This window comes from Gastrolobium bilobum, unplaced genomic scaffold (assembly GCF_033153095.1).
Source record: "Gastrolobium bilobum isolate Gb01-03AN ecotype WA unplaced genomic scaffold, APGP_CSIRO_Gbil_v1 utg8280, whole genome shotgun sequence".
NCBI classification, from domain to species: Eukaryota; Viridiplantae; Streptophyta; class Magnoliopsida; order Fabales; family Fabaceae; genus Gastrolobium; species Gastrolobium bilobum.
Genome location: NW_026897959.1, coordinates 2,749 through 25,159, shown reverse-complemented (window position 1 = coordinate 25,159; position 22,411 = coordinate 2,749). Strand labels below are relative to the sequence as shown.

The 22,411-nt window shown below is 32.8% G+C and overlaps 3 protein-coding genes across 7 annotated transcripts; 2 read left to right on the top strand and 1 right to left on the bottom strand.

Moving 5' to 3' along the window:
- The first annotated feature begins 1,133 nt into the window (after window positions 1-1,133).
- On the top strand, window positions 1,134-7,267 carry LOC133311763 (3-phosphoinositide-dependent protein kinase 2-like). 3 transcript variants are annotated; one of them, XM_061512854.1, is made up of 11 exons: window positions 1,134-1,714; window positions 3,064-3,244; window positions 3,411-3,463; window positions 3,761-3,862; window positions 3,939-4,047; window positions 4,141-4,219; window positions 4,481-4,646; window positions 5,092-5,226; window positions 5,361-5,521; window positions 6,124-6,346; window positions 6,631-7,267. In XM_061512854.1, exons 1-11 carry the CDS (start codon window positions 1,535-1,537, stop codon window positions 6,712-6,714), a joined length of 1,473 nt encoding a protein of 490 aa, XP_061368838.1. In that variant the 5' UTR covers window positions 1,134-1,534; the 3' UTR covers window positions 6,715-7,267. The 3 variants fall into 3 exon arrangements, with proteins under 3 accessions (XP_061368838.1, XP_061368837.1, XP_061368839.1); XM_061512853.1 differs by having other exon boundaries at window positions 5,355-5,521; window positions 6,631-7,266; XM_061512855.1 differs by lacking the exon at window positions 6,631-7,267 and having other exon boundaries at window positions 5,428-5,521; window positions 6,124-6,258.
- A 198-nt stretch (window positions 7,268-7,465) lies between these two features.
- On the bottom strand, window positions 7,466-9,679 carry LOC133311774 (probable phytol kinase 1, chloroplastic). Of its 3 annotated transcripts, none has more exons than XM_061512871.1 (7): window positions 9,358-9,679; window positions 9,151-9,218; window positions 8,961-9,047; window positions 8,463-8,594; window positions 8,243-8,358; window positions 8,045-8,159; window positions 7,466-7,851 (listed from the first exon to the last, which is right to left on the bottom strand). In XM_061512871.1, the coding sequence occupies exons 1-7, from the start codon at window positions 9,670-9,672 to the stop codon at window positions 7,665-7,667; spliced, it is 1,020 nt and encodes a 339-aa protein (XP_061368855.1). In that variant the 5' UTR covers window positions 9,673-9,679; the 3' UTR covers window positions 7,466-7,664. The 3 variants fall into 3 exon arrangements, with proteins under 3 accessions (XP_061368855.1, XP_061368856.1, XP_061368857.1); XM_061512873.1 differs by having other exon boundaries at window positions 7,677-7,851; window positions 8,088-8,159; XM_061512872.1 differs by lacking the exon at window positions 8,961-9,047.
- Window positions 9,680-15,546: 5,867 nt separating this feature from the next.
- On the top strand, window positions 15,547-17,461 carry LOC133311752 (putative F-box protein At3g29830). Its single transcript, XM_061512842.1, has 3 exons — window positions 15,547-16,512; window positions 16,849-17,022; window positions 17,159-17,461. The coding sequence occupies exons 1-3, from the start codon at window positions 15,547-15,549 to the stop codon at window positions 17,459-17,461; spliced, it is 1,443 nt and encodes a 480-aa protein (XP_061368826.1).
- The last annotated feature ends 4,950 nt before the right edge of the window (window positions 17,462-22,411 follow it).

Here is a 22,411-nt window from a genome sequence, read left to right as displayed (position 1 = left end):
GTTACATATGTGGCTCTCATACCACACCAACAGTTCATTGGCGTCGTCTGTGGGAAAAGGTAAACTCCAATTCCCATCAATACTTAAACAAGTTGAATACTTACTAACTTTAGTGTCGGATTGCCTTGCAGATACCTCCACTGAGTCTCAAATTGCACGAAACATCCATTCCAGCCCATGCATCTCGCAAAGTATCTTACCAACCAACCCAGCATCTCAAGTAGTGTACCCATCAAAGCTCATACTTAAATGTTGCTGATTCAATCACGTGTGATCTAGCCTAACAGTTATTAAACAGATCAATATTAATTTTTGAAGTTTTTTTACTTTGAAACCTATACAAATTTTTTGTCAATCTCCCCACTATTATAATGATTCACACCTAGTACCATGCACATCCATGGAAATTATAAATTTCATATCCATATCTCACCTAGTTTAGAAAGTTTATCCCTCCATGCCATCATATAACTATGGGTTTTACTCTCAAATCATCTTCAATTAGTATAGTTCTATCTTGTATACTTGTCTCTTACATATACTGATTTGAGTGTCAAAATATCATTTCCTTCCGACCATTAAAACATCTACCACCTGACATCTATCAATAGAAGCTCAAGCTCTGCATCTCATGCAAGTACAACTTGATTTAACTAAACACCTCTAAACAGATACAAAATAAAAAATATTAAGAAAATCAATACTAAAGAATAACAGGGTAAGCCAAAATAGAAGAAGAAATATTTTCCTCTCTCAAAGTGGAATAAATTTTAAGTGCATCTGTTACACCTAGATTCAGTGCATCCCACCAATGAAAGTATTACAAGAGAGTGAGATAATTTAACACAGAGAGAAATATTTATTCTTCAAAGTGATATATGTAATTATTTCAACCGATCAAACAAGAAAAAGTAATTATGATATTAAAACCAAAACTGATTAAATGTCCCAGTTTCAGTCAAAACGGTCAAACCATTAAATCCAATGTTCGGACTTGTGCTCGAATTGGCAAAGAGTCATTTGGATTATTATTCTATCCATTCCCAATGGGATAGTGACACAAAGCATGAAATTGCACAAAAGTTTATAATGATATGCATTATTTTATGCAACATCTTCCTATGACAGGTGTTTCCATTCCTGATTTGGGATTAATAGCCACAAAGAGAGAGAGAAAGAAGGCATGAGAAAATGAATGATCTCCATCATCATTCCTTCCCCATGTGATGTGCCACCTCTTCTATACTGCCCCCTCTTCCAATCTCCCATACCTTAACTCTCTCTCCCTCTTTCTAGGGATAGGGTTTTCAAAAATTGAAACAATCCTCAAGCTCATACCTTTCTCTTTGTAATCACATAATCCCTTCACCCTTTTCATTTTGATCCAAAAGGGGTTCCTGGGGTTCGTCTCTCTTTGACAGTTCCAAGCTCTCCTCTCCAGGCTACTAGAGAGAGAAAGTTGGTTTCTAGAGAGAGAAAGTGATGGGAACGTAGGTTGGAGCTTTTTTGTTTTTTGGTTCTCGGCAACCGAGCAATGTTGGAAATGGAGAAGGATTTTGATTCCAAGCTGAAGATTCAGGGGAATTCTTCCTCTTCCAATGGTGGTGGGAATGTCCAGAGATCAAAGAGCTTTGCTTTTAGAGCTCCACAGGAGAATTACACCATTCAGGACTTTGAATTGGGCAAGATCTATGGTGTTGGCTCTTATTCTAAGGTCTGACGCATAGACTTGTGTGGCTTTTTTTTTTTTTTTTGTCTTGTGGGTTGGTGTTGGTTTGCTTTCATTTTTATGATTTTTGTTTTTGTGCAATGATTAGATGAATGCATGAATCCTGTGGATGATGTTGGCTTTGTAGTTTTGTTACATAATACATGTAATCTGCTCAGTTTTGTTGAGTGTTGGTTGCCAGTTGGATAATGATTGATGGTTATTATGCAGTAGAGATCAAGGCGCGATGTTGACATCCTTGTTTCTATGTATTGTATGAAACTTCATTTGGTACCTTTTATCTGGGAATTTTGATTTGCAAATGGTTGCTAAAAACCTGTTACTTTATTGCTCCATTCATATTACAGAATAGGAAAGCATCCTGCATTTTGTGAGCTAAATTGTTTCTCGATAGCTCTTCTGGTATTGTGAACTATATTCAAAGACTTAGATTGGGATATCAAACCATTTTTCTAAACAAATGGATCCTCAAGATTACTTTTGAAGTAATTAATGAGAATTACGTAAGTTTCAGAGCTGGAAGTAAAGCAGATTGTAGGCTGTAGAAAATGAAGCAAACTGAAGGAATGATTGGTTTACCCAGTTGGAATTGAGATGAAACTACTAGTGCATGAAATCAGCAGCATCATATTCTTCCTTTGGATCTACTATTTGATGCCCTATTTCTTTGTACAAAAGGTTCTCTTTTTCTAATTTGTGAGGAATTTCAACCTGAATGTCGCTTGCCATTAGACATTAGTGTGTACATATTTAAACTGCATTGCTATTGAACGTGAGCATGTGAAATCTTACTGAAAACATTTTTTTTATGGTTTACTTTTGTTATAAGGTATGTGAACACGGTCCCAGCTACATGTTTTATTTAGTAAACACATTTTTTTGCTTTTATTTCTCAACTGATTTTTTCCCCTTTCTATTATTGGCTTCTGTGGTGTTTAGAATGCATCAACAGTGCTAGTTGTTTGGATAAAAAGATTATTTTATTTTTTCAATCCTTTGGGACACTTCATATTCTAGAGTTTGGTACATGATTATGTACACAGAATATAGGGTTTCCAATTTTTTTCAAGGTCAAAGGAAGGTGTTGTGAACTTCTTGGTAGATATGATCATCTCCTACTCCTCTGCCCTTCTTGCTCTTGCACTTGCACTCTCTCTGTCTTCTGTCTTGCTTGATTTATGATTTGTGTTCCTTCTTTGCCCAACTTTTTTGGTAGCTGTTCTAAAAAATTTCTGATATTTGAAGGAAATATCTCGTAATTTGTACCATTTCCGCACATTCTTTTTCTTTTATTTTGGAGTAATCGTTGAATATCTTTCTTATTATCTTTAAAGGTTGTGAGGGCAAAGAAGAAGGACACAGGAACTGTGTATGCATTGAAGATCATGGACAAAAAATTTATTACTAAAGAGAACAAAACAGCTTATGTGAAGTTGGAACGCATAGTGCTTGATCAATTGGACCATCCTGGCATTGTGCGGCTATATTTCACATTTCAAGACACATTTTCTCTGTGTAAGTATTCCTGGGTGTATTTTCTCTTTATACTCAGTTTTCCCCTGGCTTACTCTTCTCTGTGATTTCTTCTCAGTCTTCTTTTTGCTCCCTTTGTTTGTCAAGTTGGATTATATTATTTGACGTTATCTTTTTTGCCCCTTCTGTTCCTTTTACATTGGAGAAGACATGGCACTTGAATCCTGTGAAGGTGGAGAACTTTTTGATCAAATAACCAGGGTAAGCTAACATAAAACTTCATGGCACTTGTTCCATGTTCTGGAGTATAAGTAATTTGTTTGAATTTTTTTTTTATAATTTGAAATTGCCAATAGGCCAATGCAGTTAGGAAAGCCTTTTATATTTGTGATCCTATCAAGACTTTTTTTAACAATTTGTTGGCCTCTTTGTAAGAAAATATTTGTACTTTTATTATTTTTTGGAATATGGAAGTTGTTAATATGTAAGCTAGTATCTTTCTGCATGCTCGTTATTTCATGATATCTACTAGCAAGCTTTCTGATTTCCTGAGTGCAGAAAGCTCGTCTAACCGAGGACGAGGCACGATTCTATGCGGCTGAAGTTGTGGATGCTTTAGAATACATTCATAATTTGGGAGTGATACATCGTGATATTAAGGTAGTTCTGTGGCATGACTATACTGCATCATTGCCATATATGGACATGTGTGAATACTGAATTTCTTCAATTACAGCCAGAGAACTTATTACTTACGGCTGAAGGACATATTAAAATAGCTGATTTTGGGAGTGTGAAGCCTATGCAGGATAGCCAAATTACTGTCCTTCCAAATGCTGCATCAGGTAAAATAGGAGCAATGTGGAAGCTGATTTGTTAAGATTATTATTTTTCTTTTATATTGGCTTTATTTATTTATTTTTCCTTTAAATTTCTAGATGACAAAGCATGCACGTTTGTCGGAACTGCTGCTTATGTCCCTCCAGAGGTTCTTAATTCCTCTCCAGCAACTTTTGGGTAGGGATTAAATTATCCACTAATATAGATGAATTTTATGTTGTGATAATATTATTTCTTCTGCCAGTTTTCTGTGTATGTACATTATTTTTTAATTTAGTCGTGATTTTTTCTAAATCAAGGATTGTTTTTGACAGTTCAGATGTCAAGTTTGTTTGTGCATTGAGTTTCATTATTGCTTTAGTTTCATGCTAGGTCCCCATATAAAAACCTTTTTTTAATTTTTAATTTTTTTTTTCTTCCCTCAATGTCTTACCACAGAAATGATCTCTGGGCTCTTGGCTGCACGTTATACCAAATGCTTTCTGGAACTTCCCCTTTTAAAGATGCAAGTGAATGGCTTATTTTCCAAAGAATTATAGCAAGAGAAATTCGATTTCCAGACTACTTTTCTGAGGAAGCAAGAGACCTAATTGACCGGCTATTGGTTAGTATTTTATGAACTTGAACTTTGAAATCCCAGCATCCTTTTTTTTTGGGGTGGTGGTGGTGGTTGGGTTTGATGTAGCACGTGTGAGCGTGATGTGCCTTTGCAATAACATTCATAATAATAATAGAAAGTGAGAAGGAATAGGTGTAGAGTATTTGATAATAGATACGTAGGTTTGTAAAGACATGTAAGTAAATATTATTATACAGACCAGTTGACTTTTTTTTTTTCAATAAAAAAGATATTACATGAAAATTGAAAATACTTTATCAAACTTATCAAGATATGATAATATGGCATTATAGTAGATAAACTTGAAAAAATAATACATTAATAATACTATAATTCATCTTTTAATGATACATGTAATATTTTTTTAGCATGCTTTGGGTTATTAATTTGTGAAGTTTTAATCTTAATTAACAATGCAATGATGGTGCAGGATTTGGACCCTAGCAGGAGACCAGGTGCAGGACCTGATGGTTACGCTGCTTTGAAAAGGCATCTGTTTTTCAAGGGAGTTGATTGGGATCACTTAAGGGCACAAATTCCTCCAAAACTTGCTCTGGAGCCTGGGGTATGACTTCCATTACTTTGCTCTTTGAAATGTTATTTGGAGAATAAGAAAAGGGACCTTCATTTCTTGTCCACTTTATTTGTTGATGAGCATAAAGTTTCTAAGTGTCATATAATTTTCACTTTTAGACTCAGTCGCCTGCGGCTGATGATGTTCATGAGTCATCATGGAGTCCTTCTCACACTGGGGATGGTTCTGCAGCTTCTGCTAGACAACCTGATGGTGCTACATCATCTTCCGAAGGAACTGGTCACATAACCAGGCTAGCTTCGATTGATTCATTCGATTCAAAATGGTATGCACAAAACTTCCTGTTTGTTTGTGTTTTTGCATCCAATCATATTCTAGTGACAAGAGATTGGTATATGTATTTACTTCAAGAGTAATGATTTAATAGAGACCATTAATCCTCTGTCAATCATGTCAAATGTTAGTATAATTCGCAAATAAAAGAGAACGTTCAAAATATGTGTCCAAAGGAGATTTTTTGTTGCAATATCCTCTGCATTTTAATTATTTTACCAAACGATATATGTTATCCTTAATTTATGTTTTTCACATCAAAGAATTTTTTTAAGACACTAAACGTGGCAAAACTATTTTGGTTTTAGTATTCAGTTGCTTTGCATATCCTAAAGGCATAGAATAACAGCGTGTTGAGGCCTCAAATTATGTTAATTTACATACATGTTCAGTTATATATTACCTTATGAATATGACCTCTCCCTATTGGTATTTAGGTAAAAGAATTGCATCACCCATCCCATCAATCCCACTTTTTTCAGAGATATAACTGTTCATTCCTAAATGCAAACAGAGAAATAACGGAAAAGTTAAAAGAATATTTAGAAAAACTTAAAATGAAAAAAAGGCTGTTCTTATGTGCTCATCTTACAGGCAACAATTTTTGGATCCTGGGGAATCTGTTCTTATGATTTCTATGGTGAAGAAATTACAAAAACTAACAAGCAAGAAGGTGCAGCTCATCCTTACCAACAAACCAAAGTTGATCTATGTGGACCCTTCAAAGCTAATTGTGAAGGGAAATATAATATGGTCTGACAATCCAAATGATTTAAGCATCCAAGTGGCTAGTCCATCACATTTCAAGATTTGCACAGTAAGCCTTTCTCTTCTCTATAGGATCTTGTTATACAATTTGCACTAAACAGTATGTGTGAGGGTTTAAAGTCAGACTTCAAGGTGGCCATGCTAATAGTTGAAACATTTAAATTCCTATCTAATGTAATTTCTGAAAGGGGTATTATTTAAATTCTTTTCATACCATGTTTAAGAAAGAAGTGATTTTCCCTAACTTGTAATATATTCTACGTCTTAATTCTATTCTATTATGTTTTGGGACTTTCCTTCACATTTTTTTTTTTATTTAATGTATTGATGCAGCCTAAAAAGGTAATGTCGTTTGAGGATGCAAAGCAAAGAGCATGGCAGTGGAAAAAGGCTATTGAAGGACTTCAAAACCGGTGAATTCATTCTGGTTTTGAGAACATATTCTTTTAGATATCTTCATATTGTTCAGCGAGAAGGGATAAAACACTTAACTGCCCAACAATCAGATTATTCATTAAAAGAATGAATTAGTAGATTTAGCTTTGCTGAACCTGGTTCAAGCTAATTCCTCACCACAGCTTAATTTTGTGATTAGTTTTCCATCCTCTTTCATGCTTCGATGGGATGATAAAAATGTGGAAGTTCTAATTGTAGCTATGTTGGGGGTTGGAACCAATACTTTGTAAGAAAATTTTCCGTTTATTTTTTTATAATATATATTATATATTATGAGTTGGAAGATGTTAACATTTTGGTCATCACAATGTATGAATCATTGAATTGCTCTATTTATTGTTTATTCTTCAGCCTATGGTCAGACGGCGAAGCCATCCTGAACTTTCAAAAGGGATGATTTGGCCCTTGGCAATCTGTAAATAATATATTATAGGTGTAACCTGGCAATTCCATGTATTTTAGGCGTTTAATAGAAATGTCTATTGCTTCTTCACATGTAAGTCAGACTGCACTTGGTAAGCTCTACTTTGTTATTATTAGTACTTCTGCAAAACTTCAATCACTATTTGCTATATCAAGATAGTGTTTTCCAGAATCTAGATTATGAGAACTGCCCAGGGACCTGGGTGCAATGAAGAAAGACACTCTGTTGTACTTGTAACCTATCAAAATTTGCTTGGCGTGTGGTCTTGATTGCAGATAAAGCAAGGACTTCATATACATCGCCATTGATATTTATACATTCTGATTATATGGTAATGATCTTCCTCGAGAGGACAATATTTGCAAAGCACCGAAAGTGAATCCTAATAGACATTTATTCAGTTTACAAACTTAACGACAATTCCAATTCGATTCACGGGAAGGCATCTATGACATTTCACGGGAAGTAGACCAATAGGCCCAAAGAGTTAATGCTGGAAAGCCAAAAATGCCACCGCCATGGTAGCTAGGGGAACAGATATATTGTCATCTACTACCTCAGTAATGGGAAGGGACTCCACCACTGTAGCCACTAGAGAAACAAAAGCAACTCTGGGTACCGTGCTCACCCAATCCAACTGCACGAGTCCTAAATTTGAATAGTAGTAAAGCATCCTACATGCAATTATATCAAAAGCATCAGTATCAAAATCTACTTGTGACAATATATCTTTCACATTTTATATAGTGGTTTATATCCTGCTATATTGAGAGGAATAGGATCAGAGTAGATCTATCTTTTTAAGTCAATTTCCTTATGAGAAAAAGAAAAATTTCTGTTAAAAAGCTGTATAAGTTTGTAACACACCCAATTGAAACCAAGAAACCAAACACAAGCATGGATATGCTACCAGCCCAACTCTTTTTTTGATTATAAGGAATCTTCATTGATCCATATCTTCTACCAATGATATCAGCTACACCTGCAGACCATCAAGTTCAATGTTGCTTAGACAAAATGGAAAAGCCATCAATTATATTAGAATGCAAAAGGAATGTGTATTACCATCCCCACCAGACATCATTGCCAAGGCAACTACCCCAATTGGGGACTCACGCCAAAACACAAGAGCACATAACATCAGTATCACAACATAATACAGGGGACCTTTTAGCAATTCTCTGCACGTATGAACAGTCAATGCTTAGAACATATTCAATGTTTTTAAACTCCAATAACGAAATAACACCAAAGCACGTGACATAAATGAATGAAAGACATTTACCGTGGATCTCCTTTTCTAGTCACAGATTTGATCAGTCCTTCATCAGAAGCCAATGAGAGACCATTCACTAAAAGCCTCAAGCAATTCATAAGAGGAACAAAAGCAGCAAAGTACCGAGCCTTAGTGGTGTTACTATCCTAGCATTAACATCAAAACATTCAAACAAAGCAATCAATGCAGAGCAAAAGACTTGGACCTTCACCATAAACACAACAGATGTGTTGGAAATCGATAATCACACAAAATTAAGAAAACAGAAAAGAGAAAAGAGTAGAGAGATTCAGATGATTTATCCTGATTCACCCAATATAGTCTAAGTCCAGCTTGTCTGTACTATATTCAGCTCACTGCCACTCATTTACAAGTCACCCAGTTTTCAAGGAAAATATAAATAGTATTAAAAAAATTCTAACAATATCTATTCATGAGCCCAAGCCCAAACTGCTAAGAAAATTACAATAAAACAGAAGCCCACAACAGTACATAACCTCTACGGACCTGGGAGCCCAGACGGCTGGGGCGGCTCTCCCGGACCCTGCCCGCTCACCTGGGAGCGGAACCCAGTTGCCTTCATGCTGACCTCGACTACAAAGACTCTCGTCATGCGAAGAATGAGTCATACCCAACAAGATGGAATATTGAATACGTAAAAATGAAAACTTGATCTGAAACACAGAAATTGGGGTACCTGAAAATCGGCCAAGAAACCAGAAAAAGCAAGCCAGACAATATATGGACCAGTTTTCTGCTCAGATCCTGCCATCCATTTTCATAAATTAATCCAAAAAGTTTTCCATTTATAAACAAAACCCAAAATTTAAATTGAAACTAACAAGTTAATGAATGGATTCGTTTTTGTATATGCATGCAATGCAAACACTGAAGTAGCCTGTACCTGGTTGAGGAAATTCCTCCGGGTGAGATCATCAAAAGCAAAAACGAGGGCATACCCTCCACCAAGAACAGCCACGGTGGCTCCGGCATCGTGAAGCAGATACTCCGCGGTGGCGGTGGCGGTGGCAGGGATAACAAACCTGGACACCCTTTGACCCAAAAGAACAGGTGGTACAAGAGGAGAACACAAAAACCGGACAGCGTAGTTTGTTGTCGGGTTGAGGCCGAGTTTCCACGGAGGGAGAGTGGTGGAGATTGGTGATGGATGGCGGCGCACGGCGGAGATTGGAAGGAGGAGAGAGGATAAGAGCGCCATGACTCCAAGAGAAGACAGGACAAGCAAAGCAAGAAAACAAGACCAATTATTTAAGGATAATTATCTAATCTATGTGCATTAAGTATACCCCACTTTAATTTAATTTAAATTAACTTAATTTAACGAAATTTAAGTATAGAACACACGTTAATTATACCTCCAGTTCAAGCAAACACTGAAATATCTCACGGGTCCTCTAATGTGAAAAAGTGATTTTGTGATCATGTTATTTGATCACAATCACTTATTAATGATAAGATAAGAAAGAAAAAAATATATTATTTTTAAATAAATAATTATAATCAAATAACATGATTATATAATTATTTTTAGACGTAAGAAAATCCAATCACATTTCTCACATAATGATATAAGTAGTACTAGTCCCTTGAGAGTGAAAGATGTAACTAACAAGTAACAATACCAATTAGATTACTGGACTTCCGTGACAACAGCCTCTTAAATACTGATCAGTAGCTGTCTTCCCATTGGGACCACAACTCAATAAGATACAGTCTGTGCATTTTGTCTTTGCAACATCATCAATAAATTGCCTTCAACCATAATAAAAAGTAGGATTTACTTTCTATCACTTTTTAACAAGATCATAAGAATTTTTCTACACACATAATATTTCGTGAAATTCACGTGTTTAAAAAATATATATATATATATATATTGGCACGCAAAACGAATCTCTATAATATAACACAATCATTTTTCCTACGAAATAACTCTTATAAAACCCTTAAAAGTATAACTAAGCTTTTAAACAGCCTAAACTTACTGTATCATTATGTAGTTTACTATCATTCTGGAAGTTATGTTTAGGTCCCTATGCCATCTAACTAATTAACAACTCCTTCTGTCATAAAGCCATAGAAGCGATTCCCCATATATATTCACAATTCACTGTCTTTCTGTCCTCACCATAATCCCTTACCTTATTTTTGTTCAAAATAAACATTGGCCTTACCAGTATTTGACATGTGACAGTCCCTATTAGTATTTGTGAGACTTAATAAATTTTATTCAATTAATATTTGAAAACCATATATTATATAAGTTTTTTTTTTTCTTCTCCAAATTGCATCAAAAGCATCGTTCTGCAGTAATCCAACTTTTCCTGTTTACATTTCCAAAAGCAAAGGCTGCAAGGATTCAACAGCTTTCATGCTTCCTAGGAGGCTAGGACACTGTATAATGAATGGGAGGGAGGTAATCTAGAAAATAAATATTCTCATGACCTAACCAGAAACGTAGTAGTAATGTGGAACAGTGGTAAATGGGAATCTGGGTTTTTACCACAAAGAGAGACCGCTATGTTTCAACTTGCAAGTACTTTGTCTGCTGCTTTCAGTCCACTGGTCCTACCAATCCTAGTTATGTCGTCTAGCACTATGTACTTTTATAGCTATATTCTGGTGAGCTATAAATTGTATGTACTTTTCGTCTAGTAGCATTTTTTTTTTTTAAAACATTTTTTTAAAAATTTTAACTAAACAAACACTCTCATATTATATTCTTTTCTTCGTACAATCTTTTAGTATAGAAATGAATGCACGATATGCACCTTATTGTTCTCTAACCAAATTTTACTTTATTATTTTAGAATTTTATTATTCTCATGTTATATTAAAAAAAATTCAAAATTTTCTCACGCACACACATAAAATAGTTACAGTTTTTAAAATTTATTTTTATAAAATAAGTCATATCAAACGAGTTTTTTTATTTTTTTTTCTGAAAATTAAAAAAATTATTTTTTTAAACAGTAACCAAACAAAGTCTATATTACTTGCAGTTTTTAAGAAAATTAATGAGGATATTTTTGTGTAATTTTGTTTGGGCTTTTGAAAAGGACATATACATTCATTTGAATTAAAAATGGAATAGGTTATAGACTTATAGTTACAACCAGTGTTTTAAAACCCGGGTCTCGGTGATTTGGTAGGTTCTTCGGTCTGAGCGGGTAGTTGGATCGCTTCTGCAGTCAACTCGGATTGGACCGGTTGACCCGGTCGAAACCCGACGACCCGATTGACTCGGGTTAGACTGGTTATTTCTTTTTTTTCGGTAAATTTTTTTTGTTGATAAGAACTCTTGAATTATATTATATTCATATTTTATGATGAATATGATTAAAAGTAAGGTGAAAATAATAAGGTATTTTAGATTAGTGCAGTTTATCTTTCAAAAAAAAAAAAAAGATTAGTGCAGTTCGTTTATGTAATTTAGTTGCATCTTATAATGATCTCATGAAATTAAGTGGTGATAAACAATGATGGTCTTATGATCTCATCTCAACGGTGGACACTTTTTTCTTAGTGTATATTTCATACATACTATTTGTTATCATGATAACGGTGACACTTTTTTCTTAGTGTATATTTCATGCATACTATTTGTTATCACGATTTAATTTATCCCTATCATGTCAAGCACAAAATGTGCATTTAACTAATATTGCAATTTTAATCTAATATTAGGATATGGTCTAGAGCTAAAAGCTTATAAGTATGTAATATTTGCTATCATTGAAAATCAATTTATTTTTTGAAGCTCATTGATAGTTTTCTTATATGAATTTTTTATTAATATAAGTAATATTTTTATATTTTTAATATATGAACAGTAAATCCGGTTCAACTCGGTTGAATCAGTGACTTAGTAACCCAGTACATCGACCGATTCGATGAACGATCCGAGTTTTTAAACACTGGTTACAACTATTTTTTCTTATTATTTCTTATTATTAATTATGTTATCGTTAGATCAAGATCAAATCAACAATTATAAAATAATATCAAGTGAGAACCATTATTTTAATTTTGTTCCAAAAAGATGATAATAAGAGATATATAGTAAAATAATAATTATAATAATAAATATATTAGTAAATATACTAGTAAAAAAAATATGTGTAATATATATTTATATATTAGTGATTGTTGCTCACTTGACAGTGAAAGGACTTGTTCGCTTGTGAATGGGCCTATATTGGTCCGAACGTGAAGGCACTGTTGTGGGCGAATGTTGTGGGCGAATCATAATTGGGTTATGTATAATTTTTTTTCTTCTCGTAAACTGGGTTATGTATAAAGTTAGGGATTTACTAGTGTCCTGTAACAGTAAACACACAGAAGTTGTATGAATAAAAATTTCAACCTAATCTCATTCAATAAATTTTTAAACCAACTAAAAAGTAATCAAATTTCTAAAGTAAACCTTTGAAACGAGTTATTTATTTTATTTAATTTTTTAATATTTGAAACGAGTTATTGAGTCACTAATCCAAATTAGCTATTAAATATAAAAGATTATATCATAACATAAAGCACAAAAAAAATAACAATGTTGTTGTGGTCTATGATGTACGGACACTGACACGGGACACGACATGACACGACACGCCGACACATTAATTCTAAAAAATGGCATATTTCGACACGTTGGGATACGTTTTGATATTAAATAATATTTTTAATATATATAATATAATTTATATTTAATACATATAACAGTTTATAATAAGTCATATAACCAATCAAATATTCAAATTTTATAACATAAATATAAAAAATAATAATTTTTCGTATTTGTTAATTTTTCATGTCAAATTTTATAACAGAAAAAATTGATTTATAAATAAATTTTTTGATTTTTAGTTAATAAAATAAAATTATGACTAAAAAAAAACCGTGTCCGAGCATTGACCACGTGTCGGAAAAAGTTGACTGTGTGTCGGAGTATGTCGAAGAGTTGATTACGTGTCCTAAAATGTTGACCGCGTGTCGAACACGTGTCCAACACGCATTATTAAAAAAAAAAGTACGAGTCTGTGCTTTGTAGGTTGTGGTTGTATGATTATATAATAATGATAATACAAATATTTTTTTCCACAAATTACTGGTAGAGTACAAAATAGGAATAACAATACATATATAAGGGATATTATAATTATAAATTAGGATGAAAATTAGTAAGGTGGCCCACCAGGAGCCTATGACTTAGTTTATATCAGGTCAGATTTGACCTATCATATCTAATATAATAAAATATGCTTGGGATTTTAAAAAAGCCTTTTTAAAAAATAGCCCATAAGCTTTCTTTTACAATGTCAGCCTATAAGATTTTGAATAATAAAATAATATTATTTTAATTATTTTTTAATTATTAAATACTTAATAGATAAGCAGACTAATAAGTCTATACAAACTTTTTATTTTTTTTAATATAGGCTAGATTAGACTTATAATTTGAGTTTATATAAGACTAACAGATTATGGTAGACCAAAAGTATTTATACAAATTTAACCTATTTAGACCAAAGACTCGCAGATCCCAATTCATTTACACTCCTAAATTTATAAAGGTATAAAATCATTGTATGGATTCGGCAGTGCCTTATTATAAGAAAGTAATTACTATTTACTAGTAGCTTGGTTGTTTAGGATTTTTTAGTATTTATAATAAATTTGGATTATGGTCTTTTAATATTTTTATTAAATCCGGATTTAATTAATTGCTGTTTAAAATATTATTGAATACTTTCTATTCTCATTTTTCAGTATTAGTTTTATTTATTTTTTTCTCCATATGTCCGTAAGTCTTGATTTCCTCTATCCCCATACTATTTTATTTTTTTCCTCTGTTGTCTCAATTATTTTTTCTTCTATTTTTTTTTTTACAATCTACTCACTCATTTCCTAATTTTAATTTGAATAATATTTATCAATTACTTAATGAGTAATATTATTATAGATTCATATCAAAATCTGAATGTATCAGGTAAAGTAACATATAAAATTAATTATGTTTTTCTTTAAATATTCTATTAACAATGGGAAAAATTACATTAGATGAACGCAAATGCAAAAAATAAAAAAAAAATCAATAAAATAATTTTATTGAGTAGAGATTCAACATAATAATTTAATATAAATTAATTATGCATGAAATTAAATGTATAATTGATGCATAATTCAATTATTAAATTAATACTTTCAATCTCAAAAAAATTGTTCTAATGCATTATTCATTTATCTATATTCAAAAATATATATATACTTATTTTTCATTATCTTTATATTAAAAACTATTTCTTAAAGACAACCATTTGTCTTCACTATTAACTCAACGAAAATATAATTATTTTTATACATTAAAAGTGAGTTTGGTATTTTTTTTAAAATAAACATGAAAAAATAGATATGAATTTTTCGTATATAAATTTACATTAAGTTCATCCTTAAATTTGTTTTCAACCTTGATTAAATGCAATTAATTATGAAAAAAAAAGAACGAGCATGGAAAAAAATATAAATTTAGAAACATAATTCTTTGGGAACAAATAGAATTTATTTAATTAAAACCATAATTTCATTAGCTTTATAAATGGCACCCTATGAGCAATCACATGGTTGATTGACTATTTTACTCTCATTTTGATAAATTTTTTTTATCACTTTACGTTTCTTTTATAATTTATATACCAATTTGTCTAAAGTTTGATCCATATTTAAATGACTTACTAAGAACTAGGGTTTGGTCAAAATTTGATAAATTGATATATAATTTGAAAAAATAGACAAAATAATAAATTAATTTTAAAAGAATGGTAAAATACGGCATAATCATATACATAACATATTACTCTTCATTAATTGGAGGGACGCAACTTGCCAACAAAGAAAATAAAATTGCTTGAGAACACAACGCTTCCGGCAAAGGGTTGCGCCTTTTCCCCCTTAGACACTTTCACTCTTTTTCAACTTATAAAAGAAGGAACACTATTTTACAAACCCACCATTCCACAAGACAAGTATCATCATTATTCTTCATATATTCATTCATTCATACGTAGTAGATCATATGGCAAGGAAGCGACAATCTATTGGACATGTTCCTCCACAAGAGAACTCTGACATGTTCTCTTTGTTACCAGAATCTTTGCTTCTTATCATTGTTTCTTTCCTTCCCTTCAAAGAAGCAGCAAGGACATGCATACTCTCTAAACGGTGGTTGGAGTTATGGAAATCAACAAAGAACGTAGAGTTCAACGAACTCTTCTTTGTGAATCTTGACGAATCTGATTCAGTCAAAGAATCACAAAGAAGGGTTTTTCTCAACTTTGTCACACGCTGGATTCAAGACTACAAAGATCATGTCGTGGACAAGTTTTCTCTCAAGGTTTCCCTCCCTGAAAACTGTCGTGGCACCATAGAACGTTGCGTCGCTTTTGCAACACAGCGTGGTGTGAAAGAGTTAGGGCTTGATTTTTCTGATCCAAAATGGGAGGAGAATAACTTTGATGATCGTGATGCTTTGTTTCAATTGCCAAAACATGTTTATAGGCATGGATCGCTTGAGAGTTTGAAGTTGTATTCATGCAGTTTCGTTATGCCTGATTTGCTCAACTTTCGGACACTTAAGGATGTTTCTTTGGGTTGGATTGAAGTGAACATCTCCACTCTGAAGACTTTGTTATCCACTTGTAAGATGATTGAAAACTTGAGTCTGAAGAAATGCTGGAATCTCGCAAACTTTGATTTGGGAGAGGAAAAACTTGGGTTAAGAAGGTTGGTCATTGATAAGTGCCATTTTGAAAATGATTATTTCATATTCAAGGCACCAAATCTTAAGTTCTTGAAGTATTCTGGGGTAGTGGGGATTTTCGATATAGATTTGTGCCCACATGTCATGGAAGAGGCAGATATTGACTTTGCCCTTGAATCAGATTTAGATGAATCTGGCAATGATCTTGGGAATGATCTTTGCAAAGTACTGGTTGATCTGTACCCTGTTAGGGTTCTAACTGTTTGCAGTTTCGTACTTCAGGTACTCTCTTATTCTTTTTATTTTCCCCCCTCATTATGTAATTTTATGATGATAAACATTCTGTTATTTTAATTATGTGTTACAGCAACATCATTTTATCGTTATGGTAGTTGCTAATTATTAATTTCTCAAGACATTGATTAAATTGTGAATTAAACACTCTTCCGTATTTGGTGCACTGCAAATAGAGTTATATAATATATATCGTTGAGATAGTATTTAGACTAATAGCCCTATTATCTTTCTGAATGCATCTTTTTTATTACAAAAATTTTCTATGGCTAGAAACTATTGGCTTCTTTCTTCTAAACGTTTTGTGTTTTTTATGCATGAAAGGCTGTTCATTCTGGTGATGAACCGTTGCGGGTACAATGTGATTTGAACGTAAGGCATTTGATAATGAAGACTCAAATGCATCCCTATGAATTGTGCGGATTCATGTTCCTTCTTAATAGTTGTCCTATGTTGGAGACACTCACATTGGAGATTGGCCTACGGAATATATTTTCAGTGAGTAAATTACTTAGGATTTTGTATATATTTTATGTTTCTCTCTCTCTCTCTCTCTCTCTCAAAGGTTATGCATATTAAATCTTTGAATGGAGCTTCTGTTAACATGTTTTTATATGCCTTGTTTATATTACAGGAGTATACACTTCCCTATCCTATCAACCTTGAGAAATTCTGGGAACATCCTAGAGTACCTTCTAAATGCTTGAAAAGAACTCTCAAGGTGGTGGAGGTGAATGGATTTAGAGGTTCTATGAATGAATTTCTGGCTTGTGCCTATTTTATCCAAGCTGGTACAGTTTTGGAAAAGATTAATATCAATGTACTGAAGGAAGAGGATGCTAATTCTGATAAAAAAGTGGAAATGCTCCTTGGAATGGCAAGATTCTTAGAGAAAGTTCCAAAGGCTTCAAGGAATTTGCAGATATCAATTGCATGATATTATGAGAATGTTTATTATTTGCCGGCAATTATGTTTGTGCCTTGTTTCTTAAAAAATTAGACTTTATTTGTATCGTTTGTTTTAGAGATGTAGTAATATTCAATAAAGCCTTTTGCTTTTAAAAACAGAAGGATAATGATTGAACTGCACATTTGTTAATATATCTTTTCAACTGAACTTTGGTATTAATTAAGGATTTTATTAATCCACCGGTAGTGGATCGATTCGACGGTGGGAGTTTCGAATAATTTTTCTTTCAAAATTTTAATTATGTGATTATTGTTAGAGGGGTGTTTATCAATTGATCTAAACTGATTCAAACTGCGATGATCGTACCAAAAATCGAATTACTCGAAAATCGAAAAAAAACTCGCAAAATTTAATTGTATTGAATCGATTTTTAGATTGGTTGGTGAAAACCGATCCAATCCAAATCGATCTAATGATTCCTCAATCTTACCATATATTTACTTGGGCCTTTCTAAATTTGGGTTATTTCGTATCCTAGGTAGCTATTATAAATTTTTTTGTCGGAGGTAAAAGATGATAATTCAATTTTTTGTTGTATAATGCTTCTAGGTTGCCCACTTAGGCCAAAAATCATATAATAAAATTCTAAATCCAAGATCCATTAATCCATCATATTGGAGAAAATGGGTTGTGCTTGATCTATGTTATGCTTTTTTTATAAAGATACATAATATATTTTTGTTATATGGATTATTGTTGTATCTCAGGCAATTATATTATAAATTTTTTGTTGGAGGTAAAAGATGGTAATTCAACTTTTTGTTGTACAATGCTTCTAGATTGCATAATAATCATCATACAAACTTTACAATGCTGATACGTACAAAAGATATGTTATTTGCACAATAATAATCATACAAATCTTTGCTTCCAAATCGAATAAAATTGGATTGGATTGGATAGAATTTGAAAAAAAATCAAAACTGAATGGAAGATTACATGATTAAACCGAAGGGATTGGATCAGATTATTTTTGCTTCCAAAATTGATCATATTCAGACCGCAAACACCTCTAATTGTTAGCAATAAACTAAGGGATTAGTGTTTGTACATAGAATTGTGTCATGTTAGTTAAAATTACTGTATTTTATGGTGAGAGAAACAACTATATATTAGAAATTGTAGTGGGAAAAGGTGACAGCTTTTTTTTAATTTAATATTAAATAAAAAATAATAGTTTTAACAAAAATGACTGTATTTTAAATGGATAAATATTTTTCCTAATTTTAAATTTTTTTGAAAAAAAATGTTTCTCTTTTTAAAGAAAGGTTATTTTAGCTAGAACTAGTATTTTTTTGTTTACAATTTAAATTTTTTTAAAAAATCTTTCACTTTCTCCCGGAAAATTAGATGCACAATCTCTCATCTAAATTAAGAGTTTGATGTTTGTCATTTTAAATGATATAAGTTATGTCATTTTAGGAGAGAGATAGACACAAGAAAAGAAAATGACAAATACTTTTCCCATAAATTATTTGATCTTGGAAAATAATTATCCCAATTGTTGATCACGGTATATTTAACTTTTCCGAGTTTGATACATCTGATAGTGGAAAATCAAAACTGAACCTGGTATGATATAAAATAGTCTAATATGAAATCGCCACTAATCCATTCATTATCTTTCTCCGTCTTTCATGAAGCCATATTCATTTCCAATTTTAGGGCCCAAATCAAAATAGGCCAAAAAAGTGACCAAACTTAAAATGAATGAGTTCGTCAGTAATTGAATTTACTTGCAATTCGTGAAACAATTTTAATTGCTGAGAATGGCAAGAAGGAAAAGAGAAACAATGTTTGCAGCAGCGAGGAAGAGGGTGAGAGAAAGTGAAACTGTCGAAGTTATGTTTGACCATTGATTAACCAAATAATCTCACAATAATTAGTAGGTTGAAAGTCTTTTAGATAGGTTGTAAATATTTTATTGTGACATACTTTTATATCCTTTAAAAACACAAACACTATTTATTTTTTTGGTACAGTTGATTGTTGCTCTCTTATAGGGAAAAGACTTATCCACTCATAAATGGGTCTATATTAATCCAAACTTAAACGTTTTATTGTGGGCTAGCTGGGTTGAGACGCTATAATGGGAGAGTGGAATTCTCATAAAACACATTGTATGGATAAAAATTTCACCCTACTAATAAGAATATATATGCTATTATACAAGTCGATAAGTGGTTCGATGAATAATAGGCGTGTGGTATGAGGTTGGATGATATTATTTACTAGTATTGTGCATAAAGCTTGCAAAAAGGGTTTCAATGTTTGAAGAAAAAGGATTACAACATACCTATTGCATCATCCCAATGAGAAAACATGATCCCTTTAGGAGCTTTACGTATTCATTGCATCCAAGTTGTGTTGCACCCTTATTGCTTCAATTCTTGAAATTCTCATTGCCAGCTTTCTTCACAAAATCAGTAGATAGTGTTTTGTTCGTGAATTTGTCAGAGTATTAAATGGGTTGGTGGCACAGATTCCACGACCTTCAGATGAACAAGTATTAGAGTAATTTTTGAAAAAGTGGGGTTAGATATTCGTAATTGGAAAACCACTGGGATTAGCCTAGTGATGTGGGGGGGGGGGGGGGGTTAGGTGTCTGTAGTGTAATGTTCGATTCCCATTGTAATTCAAAAAAAAAAGAAAGATTTGTAATCGGGTTTAACTCATATACCTACTAATAATATTCGGGTTATGATATTTGCAATAACAAAAGGGGAATTGCAAACTCCCAATACCTATATAGCGGTGCAATGTAAGGCGGCAATAGAAAAAAGAATAAATTAAAAAAACCAAAGCAGGGAACAATTTTGGGGCAAACAGTACTGTCATTGTTGCAGATTTTCGCAAAATTGAAAACAACAAAGCATATTCGGAAAAAAAATATTGAGCTCGTGGAGAACAAAACTGACATCAAAGAGCTAAGAGGCTGTTTGTTAGAAGTAATTTTTTAGGAATGACTGGAAAGTGAAAGTGGGATTCATATATACCCATGTTTGGTAGGAGTTTTCACAATATTTTCCAGGCCATGTGATTTGCCTCTCATTTCATATTATGTACAAATTGTGAATCTTTTTCCCTTCTCAAAATACCTCCAAAGGGGTGGTTTTTTGGTTTGCTGGGTGTAGGGATTTGGACATAATTTTTTTAGGACAAATGTGCCCTTCCTCTCCAGAAACGTGTCTGCATTTTGGTGCTCCCCCTTCACTCTACTTTTGGGAGATCTATAGATGAAAAAGTGTAAAAATTCACACAGGTAAAAGAGAAAATCCATGAGCAGACCGGCAACGAAGGCAAGAGCATCGACAGCGGCAAGACAACCAGAAACGAAGGAGCGATGAGGGCGGCAAGACAAACCGCCATGTATGGTTCTCTCTCTCTTGGGAGATCCATTGTTTCTCTGTGAAAAAAAACTTTCATTATATTTTTTCAAAAATAAAGTGAAGCTAGAGCCAATTAGCAGAGCAAGAGGATCGATAAAAAAAGTCGTAGCTTGCCTTCAAGGTTGGCGCAAACAAAACGTGATTCTCTGTATATTAAAAAAAATAAAAAAATAAGTGAAAGTGAGGTGATTTTTGTAAAATAACCTCACATTTCCATTAATATTTCACAATCAACCAAACAAAAACTCAGTAAAATTTACAAAAAATCCCAGTAATATTTTTGCATACCAAACAAATTTTTTATAATATTCCTGGGTAATTCACTTTCCTATCATATTCCTGGTAGTTATGATTCCCAGACACCAAAAAATTTCTCCTGTACCAAACGCCCCCTAATAATCTCCAACATTTTCCCGATAGTTATCGAACAACGTTCCCGACGAAATGAAAATTGGCGTCACCGATGGAGACAACCTATGATGCACGGACACGGACACGAGACACGGGACACGAGACACGACACGACGACACGTTAATTCTAAAAAATGTCATATTTGGACACGTTTTGATATTAAATAAAAATTTTAATATAAATAATATGATTTATATTTAATACATATAAGAGTCCATAATAAGTCATATAACCAATTAAATATTTAAATTTCATAACATAAATATAAATATAAATAATTTTTCGTAGTTTGTTAATTTTCAATGTCAAATTTTATAACAAAAAAAAATCAATTTATGAATTATTTCTTTTATATTTAGTTAACAAAATAAAATTAAGATTTTAAAAAAATAAAAAAACGTGTCCGAGCGTATCCCCAAATGTTGACCGCGTGTCCCCAAATATTGACCGCGAGTCGGAGAGTCGACCGCGTGTCCGAGCGTGTCCGTGTCGGACACGTGTCCGACACGTAGAATTGCCCGTGATTATTAGGCCCGTCTCAAATTGGCCCAGGGAAATTTTCAACCGAGTCTTCATTTCTGCTAGGAATTCGGCACTCACCAAGAATCCCAAAAGATGGATATTTTTGCCATCTGGCGTTTGGTACACGTCATTTTTTCGAATTTTCGGAGAATTGAATTTTTCTAAATTTTTAATTTTTGAATATTATCGTAAACTGAATATTTTCATCATATTTATGAAAATCGAGATTCTCGGATAATTTTTTTTTTCCTCTACCAAACCCTGGTCCACGTTTGGTACTGGAGATTTTTAAGTTACCGAAATTCACGATTATCAGAAATATGATAGATATAAAAAGTATCCGGAAATGTTACAAAAATGATGTTTGGTAAGCAAAAATATTGCTGAAAATATTGGTTAAATTTTCTGAAAGGCTGTATGGATGATGACAAAATATTGTTGAAAATATGATGAAATTTTACGAAACTACCCACGTAAAACATAACTTTAAACACGATTTAGATAAATAAAATAAAACAACAGGCTAAGAAGTGGTCATTGATCTTGTGAACCACACAAAACTTTTTCAACAAATGATAAGGTAAGCTCGTGAGG